This window comes from Calidris pugnax, unplaced genomic scaffold (assembly GCF_001431845.1).
Source record: "Calidris pugnax isolate Ruff unplaced genomic scaffold, ASM143184v1 scaffold1, whole genome shotgun sequence".
Classification (NCBI taxonomy): domain Eukaryota; kingdom Metazoa; phylum Chordata; class Aves; order Charadriiformes; family Scolopacidae; genus Calidris; species Calidris pugnax.
The window spans coordinates 10,892,856-10,904,564 of NW_015090800.1; the positions used below are offsets into that span (position 1 = coordinate 10,892,856).

The 11,709-nt window shown below is 44.3% G+C and overlaps 1 protein-coding gene across 1 annotated transcript in view; it reads right to left on the reverse strand.

Annotated features, from left to right (window-relative positions):
• The window catches only part of LOC106885235 (poly [ADP-ribose] polymerase 12-like), a 15,600-nt gene extending 15,282 nt beyond the window's left edge, over positions 1 to 318 (reverse strand). Inside the window, exon 1 of the mRNA XM_014937236.1 lies at positions 6 to 318. Coding sequence (XP_014792722.1) covers positions 6 to 243 — 238 coding nt within the window. The 5' untranslated portion in view covers positions 244 to 318. The remainder of the gene's footprint in view (positions 1 to 5) is intronic.
• Positions 319 to 11,709: the final 11,391 nt, after the last annotated feature.

Here is an 11,709-nt window from a genome sequence, read left to right on the forward strand (position 1 = left end):
CTCGCAGCCCGTCCCGTCCTCCTGGCACAGCCGCAGGGGGCTGGTGGCCACCACCACCACCGCCGCCGCCCCGGCCCCCGCCTCGCCGGGCCGCCGCACCAGCGTGAACCGCTGCGGGTCCCGCAGCACCAGCGCCACCTGCTCCGCCGTGAGCTGGCCCGGCAGCCGCCGCTGGAGCTCCCTCTGCTCCAGGCAGCCGCCGCTGGCGCACAGCAGCCGCAGGGCTTGGGCGGCCAACGCCATGGCCGCTGCCCGGACCTGCCGACCCCTCGGCCGGAGCCCTGCTCCAAGCGGGGCGGCCCCGCCCCGGGACGCTCCTCTCGCCGGGCCGAGGAAACGAAAACGAAACCGGCGCCGCGGGGGAGAGGGGAGGGGCCGCCCCCGGGAGAGGCCAAGGGGCGGAGCGGGGTGCGTGGCCCTCCTGCGCCGTCCCGGGGACGTGGCCTGTGTCTGTCGCCACGCAGGGCGGGGTCTGTGCCCTGAGGGGAAGCAGCCCTCTGAAGGGAAGCAGCCCTCTGAGGGGAAGCAGCCCTCTGAGGGGGACAGCTCTTTGCAGCCCTCTGAAGGGAAGCAGCCCTCTGAGGGGAAGCAGCCCTCTGAGGGGGACAGCTCTTTGCAGCCCTCTGAAGGGAAGCAGCCCTCTGAGGGGAAGCAGCCCTCTGAGGGGGACAGCTCTTTGCAGCCCTCTGAAGGGAAGCAGCCCTCTGAGGGGGGGGGCAGCCCTCTGCGAGGGGGCAGCCCTTCGCAGCCCTCTGTGGGGGGACAGCCCTTCGCAGCCCTCTGAGGGGGGACAGCCCTTTTCAGCCCTCTGAGGGGGAGCAGCCCTCTGAGAGGCCTCAGCCCCAGGCACTGGAGGTGCCCTCGGTACCCGCAGGGCCCAGTAGCTCCCCTGGCCTGCTGAGATGCTCCCAGATACCCAGGGTCACCCAAAAGGCTGAATTAAAGAATAAAGCCAGGTATGATTTAGCAAATGTAGCCTGACTGATCACGAACAGGGGCCTGCAACTCCTGCAGAGCTACGATAAGGGACAAAACAGGAAGGCAGGCATGTAGGGAATAATCCTGAGACCAGCACAATGTTATTTTTCAGCCCTCTGAGGGGGAGCAGCCCTCTGAGGGGGGACAGCCCTTTGCAGCCCTCTGAGGGGAAGCAGGCCTCTGAGGGGGGGCAGCCCTTCGCAGCCCTCTGAGGGGGGACAGCCCTCTGAGGGGGGACAGCCCTTTGCAGCCCTCTGAGGGGGAGCAGCCCTCTGAGAGGCCTCAGCCCCAGGTACTGGAGGTGCCCTCGGTACCCGCAGGGCCCAGTAGCTCCCCTGGCCTGCTGAGATGCTCCCAGATACCCAGGGTCACCCAAAAGGCTGAATTAAAGAATAAAGCCAGGTATGATTTAGCAAATGTAGCCTGACTGATCACGAACAGGGGCCTGCAACTCCTGCAGAGCTACGATAAGGGACAAAACAGGAAGGCAGGCATGTAGGGAATAATCCTGAGACCAGCACAATGTTATTTTATGGGGGGCCCAAAGGTATGTTAATGAATTACTGGAAGGATGTTTAAACAAGGAAGGATGTCTTGAAGCAGTAAAACAGTCATGTCGACCTTGCTGGGAGATAGGGGATTCAAAGAAGGAACACAGCTGTCTTGAGAAGGCGATTATCCCAAAAGGTGAAAAGTGCACAGCGAGGAAGACATACGGCCTTCATCCCAAGACCCCGGCCCACGACCACCAGGAAGCACTGCGCATGAGCAGCTGGGAGGAATTAAAGGCAGAGAGTCATTATAATAAAGACTGCCCTTTCGGGGACAGGTTATGAATATATGTATAGGCGCTTTATGAATAGGGAATACTTCATTGTATAAGTTCAAGAGAAATGTCTCAGGTGGCACGCACATTTGGAGGAGCGATCCTCTGTGCGTCCAGCGCTGCAATAAAGAATACCTGCTTAATAGTCATCCCGGCTATTGAGTCCTGATTTCGTCTTTCACGGCATCAGTCTTTCTCTAACCTGCCTGCAGGGAGTGAGGCCCATGCAGTGGCAGTCCCTGAGGTCCCGTCAAGAGGAAATGAGCACAAACTTGAGTATAAGAAGTTCCACCTAAACATGAGGAGGAACTTCTTTACTTTGAGGGTGGCAGAGCACCGGAACAGGATGTCCAGAGTGATCGTTGAGTCTCCTTCTCTGGAGACATTCAAAACCCATCTGGACCCAAGTTCCTGTGCAACCTGCTGTAGGTGGACCTGCTTTGGCTGGGGGGGTGGACCAGATGATCTCCAGAGGTCCCTTCCAACCCCACGTGATTCTGTGTTTCTGTCCCTCCCTCCTCCTGTTGATTTTTGGGATGTATTGGCCATTTTTAACCAAATTTGACTAAAAAGGGGTGGCAGCTGCAAACTTGCACGTCTCCTATAGGAATAAGTCATCCAGGGGACAAGAGAGACGGCAGCCAAGTCTCCTTTACCACCTTTAATGACAGGAGGAAGGCTGGTCTTCTAATTCAGCCACCACTGGCAGCAGAAAAAATTCTCAGTTAAGGTTTCTGACCTGTGTCCGTTTTCTGATGATACATCATGAAGGCCACTCTCACACTCCTTTCCTTTTGAGATCTAAATTAAAAGCTCAACCATAGGCATGCATCTGCTGGACATGCTACTACCCTGGTTCCCTGGTTGATTGCAACCCATAGAACCACCTGCTACACGGTATCACTGCGTCCTCTTGTGCTGCAGCCACGGCACCAGACCCTGGGCAAGCAATGTGCTCACCCTCTGGCAGCTCACAAACTCCTTTGAAGGGGGATCACCTCTTTAGTTTTTTAAGTGCCTTCCTCTTTGGGTCATTTCATCACTCCTGGTGCTGCATCAACATTCACTCAGAGGCATGCTTTAAATGATGGTGACACACTAATACAAACATCATTATTTAAGTCAGATCGGCAGTGTAGGTGTGGGCACTGTTAAAGCGAATGGTGATTCTCATTGAACAAGAATCCTTCCTGCTTCCCTCCGTTGTCTGGCAGGTTCAGTTGCGCCTTTCCCCTTGTCTCGTCCTATTTCCTGCTGGCCCCGTGAGATCAGGAAGGGAGTGACAAAATGAGAAGCTAGACAAGTACATTGAGCAGAAGAACAGCTATACTAGGTCAGTTAGAAGTTCATATAGCCTGCCTCCAACAGGCTGTCAATATATGTCTAGGAGGCAATGTGAGGGGCTGTAGTTTTTCATCCCTCCCTTACAGGCCCCACGGATTAGATTTCCTGAAACACAGGAAAAGCACTATTTCCTTTTTTCATTCAATTTCTGATTTTATATCCACTGATCATATACCACTTTGTTGTCTCTTTTCCACTGTGTCCAGTTTTGGCCCCCTTACCACAAAAAAGACACTGGGGTGCTGGAGTGGGCCCAGAGAAGGGCAATGAAGCTGGTGAGGGGTCTGGAGAGTAAGTCTTATGAGGAGAGGCTGAGGGATCTGGGGTTGTTCAGTCTGAAGAAGAGGAGGCTGAGGGGAGACCTTATCGCTCTCTACAACTACCTGAAAGGAGGGTCTACCAAGGCAGAGGTCAATCTCTTCTCCCAAATCATAGGCGACAGGACAAGAGGAAATGGCCTCAAGTTGTGCCAGGGGAGGTTCAGATTGAATATTAGGAAAATTTATTACGCTGAAAGGGTTATTAAGCATTGGGATGGGCTGCCCAGGGAAGCAGTTGAGCCACCATCCCTGGAGGTATTTAAAAGACAGGTTGACATAGTGCTTAGTGACATAGTTTAGTGATTTTTTTTATCAGAGTTAGGTTGATGGTTGGCCTAGATGATCTTAAAGGTCCCTTCCAACCTAGACAGTTCTATGATTCTATGATTTTAGTCTGCTATTGTATGGAATTCCATATCTTCATCTGTCTTTGTCCTCCTTTGTTCCTTAAGACAGTCTTTCCTTAAGAGGCAGACCTGCAGATGGTATGTGAGTAGATGAAATGTGCACAGTGGTTTTTGGTGTTTTCTATTTTGTCTTGTGTTGCTTTCTGAATAATCCCTACTGTTTAATTTTGTGGATTACTTTTGAGGTTGGAATGTCACGGTTCATTTAGATATCTCAAATTTACAGGACAACATACTCTGTAAATTGAACTTTATTTCATAAGGTCATTAGGAAAGAAGACAAATAAGCATGTCACACAAGGGCTCTATCCCCTTTTGTACAGACTTGGCTAAAATGTGAATTCACTAACTCATCACTTCATTAATTCCTGAATTTTCTAACTCACAGGTTCTCTAATTCATAACTTGTAACTTATGTATGTATGAGGAAAAGAGTTACCTAGCTGGCAGTGAGAGTGTTCATCCTTCCTCCTCCTGTGGTGTGGGTGTCCCCTGTATCACACCAGGAAGCACAAAAGCCTCAACAGTCCAGCTACTGTTGGATCAGCTTCAAAAGCCTTTCAGGTAACCTGATGGTATTGATACCTTCCAGCTTGGAAGTTTGGTCTATACCATTCCATAAATTAGAGGATTCTGAAGAAACCTCCAGATGATGAATATGCAAGAGGAGACAATGGCAGCAGGAGACAGCGAGCTGCAGGTGGTAACGGCTGCATAATGACCTTTATCCCTTCCTGACCATCCTGTCCTGCAGATGTGTTGCTCTTTCTTTGACCTGATGGCACTGCTCCCAGCATGAGTGAAAGGGCACAATGGCTCTTGTGTTTTCATAGAATTATCCCATGTCTGCTATTGTATGGAATTCCATATCTTCATCTGTCTTTGTCCTCCTTTGTTCCTTAAGACAGTCTTTCCTTAAGAGGCAGACCTGCAGATGGTATGTGAGTAGATGAAATGTGCACAGTGGTTTTTGGTGTTTTCTATTTTGTCTTGTGTTGCTTTCTGAATAATCCCTACTGTTTAATTTTGTGGATTACTTTTGAGGTTGGAATGTCACGGTTCATTTAGATATCTCAAATTTACAGGACAACATACTCTGTAAATTGAACTTTATTTCATAAGGTCATTAGGAAAGAAGACAAATAAGCATGTCACACAAGGGCTCTATCCCCTTTTGTACAGACTTGGCTAAAATGTGAATTCACTAACTCATCACTTCATTAATTCCTGAATTTTCTAACTCACAGGTTCTCTAATTCATAACTTGTAACTTATGTATGTATGAGGAAAAGAGTTACCTAGCTGGCAGTGAGAGTGTTCATCCTTCCTCCTCCTGTGGTGTGGGTGTCCCCTGTATCACACCAGGAAGCACAAAAGCCTCAACAGTCCAGCTACTGTTGGATCAGCTTCAAAAGCCTTTCAGGTAACCTGATGGTATTGATACCTTCCAGCTTGGAAGTTTGGTCTATACCATTCCATAAATTAGAGGATTCTGAAGAAACCTCCAGATGATGAATATGCAAGAGGAGACAATGGCAGCAGGAGACAGCGAGCTGCAGGTGGTAACGGCTGCATAATGACCTTTATCCCTTCCTGACCATCCTGTCCTGCAGATGTGTTGCTCTTTCTTTGACCTGATGGCACTGCTCCCAGCATGAGTGAAAGGGCACAATGGCTCTTGTGTTTTCATAGAATTATCCCATTATCCCTATGTCTCTTTCCTGACAGGTAATAGTTCAGAAGACATCACTCTCTGTATGAAGATAAGATAGTTTCTGCCTTCTTGTCTAAATCTACATGAATTTCAGCTGCTGTTTCATCATCCAGCATACTATTGCGTCTTTCAGCAATTCTTCATAGTTTGCCATAATCACTGTCTTCCTGAATAATGCAGTGTTCTCAGTAAATCCTGCTGCTTTCTCCTCTTTTCCTTGTGTTTTATGAGTATGTTGCCTAGTGCAGGGCTGATCAGTCCTGCACTGAGGGACTGCCCTTTGCTGGGAAGGGCTTTTGGAAATCGAAGCCAACTGTACAAACTGTTCTAACCCTTGCCTACATGCCCTCAAATAGCTCCAATGTGTTTCTAAGTTATACTTTAAAAGGGCCTTGCTAGCTTTTCCTTAATATTTTCTAATTCCAACACCACCTGTTCCAAATGTAGGTTTCAGTGATTTGGCTTCCTCCACCCCCCCTGTGATCCAGGTGACACATTTGCTATTTTGAAGTCCTCTAGTGGCCACAGGAGGTCATTTGGTCCAAACCCAAATTCAGCTATTTCATCCCTTGGTTGCTCAGAACAGGAGTGGAAGCCTCTTAATTTTGGTGTGTTGTCAAATGTTTTCAAAATGTTGGATAACTATGCATACTGCCACCTCAGTAGGAGATATCTTGACTGAATCAAGACTCTGGGAACTTTTAGAGTAAAAATCATTGAAATCAGCATGGTACTAGACAACTCCCATTCTCCTCACTATACCTCCATTTACTTTTTCTGTCCAGTGCCCTAACACCATCCTATCTATCTGGCTCCCAACCATTTACATTTTAAAGACCTTTCCCGACAGTCCAGGTAGATGTTTCAACTACATTTCCTCACCATTCACCATTAATACTTTCCTCATGTATCTGAAAAAAACCCACTTATTTAACAGAAATACAGCATTTTTTCATCATAAAACTTGTATGAATGACTATGCCAAAGCAGATGTCAACTTTATAGAGGGAGAAGTATGAAGGAGAACAGTGTAAGGTCGGGGTTGGAGGAGTGTTTGCAGGTAGCTTTGTACCACTGCAATTCATTCCCGTGTGCATATAGCAAGGAAGTTTCACATTTCTGTTCCTGCTTTGCAGCTAGAATGAGTTTTTTGAGGCTCTGGAGCAGAGCTATCATTCTCTCTCTCTTTTCATGAGAACAAATGTAAAGCTAGGAAAGCAGCCAATGATTGACAGAGAGAAGATTTGCAGAGCTGTCTTTGAATTTAAGTATCTTCCCATCCCTGAACACATACATGAAGTAAATCATAGCTTATTCCCTCTTAAACAAGTTTCTTGTACTTTGCTTTGTGGCATGTTCCTCAGGAAGAAAAAAAGTACCTCTTTGATTTGATAGAACTTCCCCACCTATGAATTATATATAAGCAAAATTGTTTTTTCTCCTTCTTCAGAAGAATTTTCTGCTAATGGAAAAGTCAGTTTTCATTTGTAAAATTAAGTACCTCCAATGTAAGAAAGGGTTACATGAGACCACAAGGGCACATAAGGCAAGTGGCTCCTCTTAATCTCTCAAATACTCTAATTAAAGGTAAGGCTGGAACTGTTTTCTTGAATGTCATTGTAGCATAATTGTGTATGAGCTATTCTACCTAGAGTTTATGACTGCTTTGTGCATTGGCCCTCTAACAAGCTCCCTTTGCGCAGTTCTTATGGTTTCTGAGCAGCTGCTGGTCTCAGATCATATGGATTTTTAATAATTGTGGAACTTCAGGTACTGCAGTTTCAGTGAGCCACCTTTGCTAACACCTGATGTATTCTGCTATGAAAACTTTGCTCTAGAATTTTTCAAGTGTCAATCATTAGACTAATATGTTTATTTTTAGGAACAGTTGATGGATAATTGCGTTAATTTGAATTGCAACATCATTTCATAATCTTGCATGCATCAGTCTTCAAAATCTACTAATTTAATGATTTTGCTATGAATTTTTGTAATAATCTTTAAAATACCCATTATTGTAATAGTGTGTGGTGTCCCCAGTTCCCACCCCATCCACTTCTTTTAGTCCTTCTCCTAGTTAGCATGGTAAAGCTCCTCGCTTTATGTTGTCTGTTCTGGAAGGTGATGTAAGGAAAATGGGCAGAAAAAGACAGATTTGAGACACAAATGTGAGCTAGAATGTTCTCTGGTGAAAAATCACTTTCTGGTTAATACAGCCGCATTGCTGATTTTCAGCGGTTCAGAAGCCTAGAAGTGCAGTATGTTTGCTTGCACATGTTTTTGATTGCCTCTCAACTTAAATTTAAACACACATTTGGAGGGCTAATCGTTTTCCCAGTAATGGTCTGACAGCACGGTTACTTTTAAATACTTAGCTAAACCTTCAGTAATTTTGTCGGCAACTGGATCTGTTCATAACACCTTGTATTTCCTATACATTATTTCTATGTACTACTCCAATTTCTTCACTTACAACTCATATTTCTGAAATCTGGATGAACAGATAACATCTCTGCATACCAAGCTTACAGCTACAATCCCAAGAGTTTCCCAGTGGAACACTAAATGAAAAATCAACCAGCCAACAGACAACACATGCACCCACTACCGGCAAGCAAGAAACTGGAAACTCAGTTCTGGTGCAGTACGTGAGTAGCACCAGACTGTGGGGCTGTTGGCTGTCCTAGAGAACTTGGAGCCTCTGCAAAGAGAAGGATAAATCCTCATTTTCTACTGTTACCTCAGGACTGAGTTTATTTTCAGATGCTAACAATATAGTCCCAACAGGATATAGGACAAGATGTCTGATTTATAAGAATAGCCTAGTGACACATGCAAGAATTTGTATTGTGGCATAAATATGTTTCAAGTGGCCTTGCTTCTGAAAATGAAAATATTTTAGGGCTGAAAATTCACAGTATAGCTAGCGATGCTGTTATTTTCATTGGCATACCTCTAGTTTTATTCTGTTGAAGTTATGATTACTTGATGCAGCTGCAAATGTCTGATTATTATGTGAACCATAGGCTTTTGCTCTTCCCAACTTCTTAGCCTCAAAAAGGTATTGTATTCACACAGACCATTACCTTCCACGCTGACTTCCTCCATCCTTCAGAAACCTCCTAAAACCCCTCCTTCTAGACTCTTCTTTCCTCTACAGAACATGTGTCTCCCTGTGCAACCTGCTCTAGGTGGACCTGCTCTGGCAGGGGGGTTGGACTAGATGATCTCCAGAGGTCCCTTCCAACCCCATATCATTCTGTGATTCTGTGATACTTGTAAGGACTGAGTTGTGCACTCCGAGGTCTGATCCTAAACTCATGGGATTTAATGTGGAAGAGAATCTTTCTATTATTTTTGAGGCTGCAGGTCTTCTTCCTGGTGGCTGTTTCCCTAATTCAGTATTTCAAGAGGTTCATCTCTTGCTACAAGAGCAATGCAGAGCCTTGTCAGCTCACATGTAGACATGCCCCAAAAACTTGCTGGAACTAAATCTCTGAAGCACAGCTCTCTTCCAGGAGTTCTTAACAGGGTTAATGACTCCTTTAACGCAACAATGATCCTCATATGAACAATAAGTGAGCCATATCCTGAGCAGCAGTATTTTGATTCACCCATTGAAAAAGCTGTGTGAGTGGTAGTATGTATGTCGGCTACACAATGTCCTTAACATGTGGCTCTGCGTGGTTTTGTCCAAATTTCTTGCCATGACCATTTTTATACCTTTATATCTTAGCCCACAAAGTCACTGCTTTAAAGGATGGGGAAGGTGTCACAATTATGATTAGGCAGGAGCGGAACTCAAATCCATTGATTTCAGCTAAGTTTTTATGTTCCTGTTTGTCTTCACTTAGAATAGAAATTCAAGGTGAAACTTGTGCAAGGCATATGTGTGTGGGAAGCATGGGAACCAACCAAAATAAAAAGAAAGTTTATTGAAACATGCAAATGGAGAGGGCCAAAGTCTAGAAGCCTTTTGTTATTTCACAGCAGTTTTGCCTGCATTTGTCACCACATTATCCAGCAATAATATCTGCTGTCCTAATATACTGAACCTGAATATGCTTGTTAATTCCTTCTTTAAGCCTTCCACTTTCTGATGGGAGAGATCTCCCTGTTGACAGCTAGTGAAGAGCAATTCTGTTTTCTTTAAAGTGTGAGTTGCCACCAAGCCAATTATCTATGTATCACAAATATTTGCTTAACATGCATGCATTCAAATTAGCAGTTCCAACAGCCGAAACAGTTCTTTTAAAAGCTCAGTACTTTTTCAGAGTTTCTTATGATTAAAAGAAATCTAATTTGTCAGGAACCAGAACACACATTGAGCCGTTACATCACGTTTCATTTTGCACTGCAATCAGCAACAATGCAGAAGCTGGCCTCATCATGCAGTGTTTCATCCTTTGTTAGATGAAATATGAAATTCCCTTGTTAAGGACTTACCTTTGATCAGACTCCACCAGCAGTATGAAAAGATATGTTCACAACAGCATGTTATAACTGTGAGTGAAAAATTCTCTGTCTGCACATACATAGTTCAAAACAACCTTGATATTTTGTGGGTAGGTTATTGCTATAACATCAAACTGATTTGGAAGACGGGGCAGAAAGGGTCAATTAGATCATCTCTAGTCCCTCAACAAACACAGGCAACCTATTTTTTTGATGTCCAATTCAGAAAAGCCCATAGCATAAGCAACAGACACCCTGAGCCCCAGAAAGCTCTTTAGCACTTTGTAAATTTAAGATCTGTAGGCTCTGAATGCACCAAGGAAAAAGTATGATCACCGTAGCCATAGGAGAGGCAATAGATTTCAAAAGGAGTTGCTGTATTTCTCAAGTATTCTGCCCAAAGCCATTTAAGAGAGCAGTCAACTGCGTATGGGAAACATCCCAAGCAAATATTAAAAACCCCTAAATCTACCTTTGCAAGACATCAGAAGCTTTTATTTCCCAGAAGCTAGACCCTACTTTCCATTGAAGCTTCCTAGTTTCAGTGAAAATTTCTGAAGTTTTCTTACAAATTTTTCTTCTGCAAGTTCATTTACTGCTCTATGTGTTCATCAGGTAAATGCATAATTGTTGACATGATGGGTGACACATCACCTGAAATGTCACAGGGAAATTATTTGGAGATCAGTAGCAGCTACTTATGGTAACAGGGTAAATAGAAGGAGCAAAGGATCTCATCAAAAGCAACATTCTGTGCTTTCAAATGCTTCTTGCAATAGTATACTAAGCTATCTAACTAACATGTTCATACTATCTTAAAATGCTGTCTAGAATCCCAATTAAAAGAGATGCTTGTTAAAGGGAGACCAAAGTTATACATAATATTCAAGCGTGTAAAGTTTAGCTGGAAATGAAGCAGTGAAATGGAAATGTATTCGGAGATATTCACCATATATGGGACATCCTGCAGAAAAGTGCTTTCAGTAGAACCAAAGACAATATGCTGTATAATACCATTTACTACTGGTGCAGAAAAAAGCATCATTTCAGAGAAGTCTTCTGCATCTGCTGTTCTTTGGTCAGATGAGCCACAAGAGAGGTTTTTTACCCAGGTACCCATTCCAGCTGGCAAGATAGGCTGGCTAATCTGGATTATCTGTCATTGATCTGTGCAAGGCAAGTGTTCTACATTGACACAGAACAAGCACATTTATCAGCTGAACTGCTGTTTGCCTTGTATTGCCTCTTGCCATACACCTCTGTCTGTGTCAAACTATTTATTGGGCTATCTACCTATGAGTACCTTATAATTTATGTATAAAAAAATACATTCTGTGTATTTTTTTGTGTGTAATGATTGCTTTTACTTCTTCAAGAGTCTTAGAATAAAGCTAGTGTGTGTGCTGAAATGTAGGATGTGGAAATATTGGTTTTGTTCTGCGAGAATGGTGCTACTATATGTGAGCAAGTTTCAAGTTCTATTAAAAAAAGGGGAACTTATTTGTAATAAACATTATGCTGAGTCATATAAGTCTTCTAAAAGTATTTTTTCCTAGCATTGTCTTGGGAATTCCATACTTGCAACAGAGATTATTTTAATCAAAGCTGATGACATTTTTTGTGTGTTTTATTTTCCTTTCATTTAGTACCTTTCAGTTCCCAAGT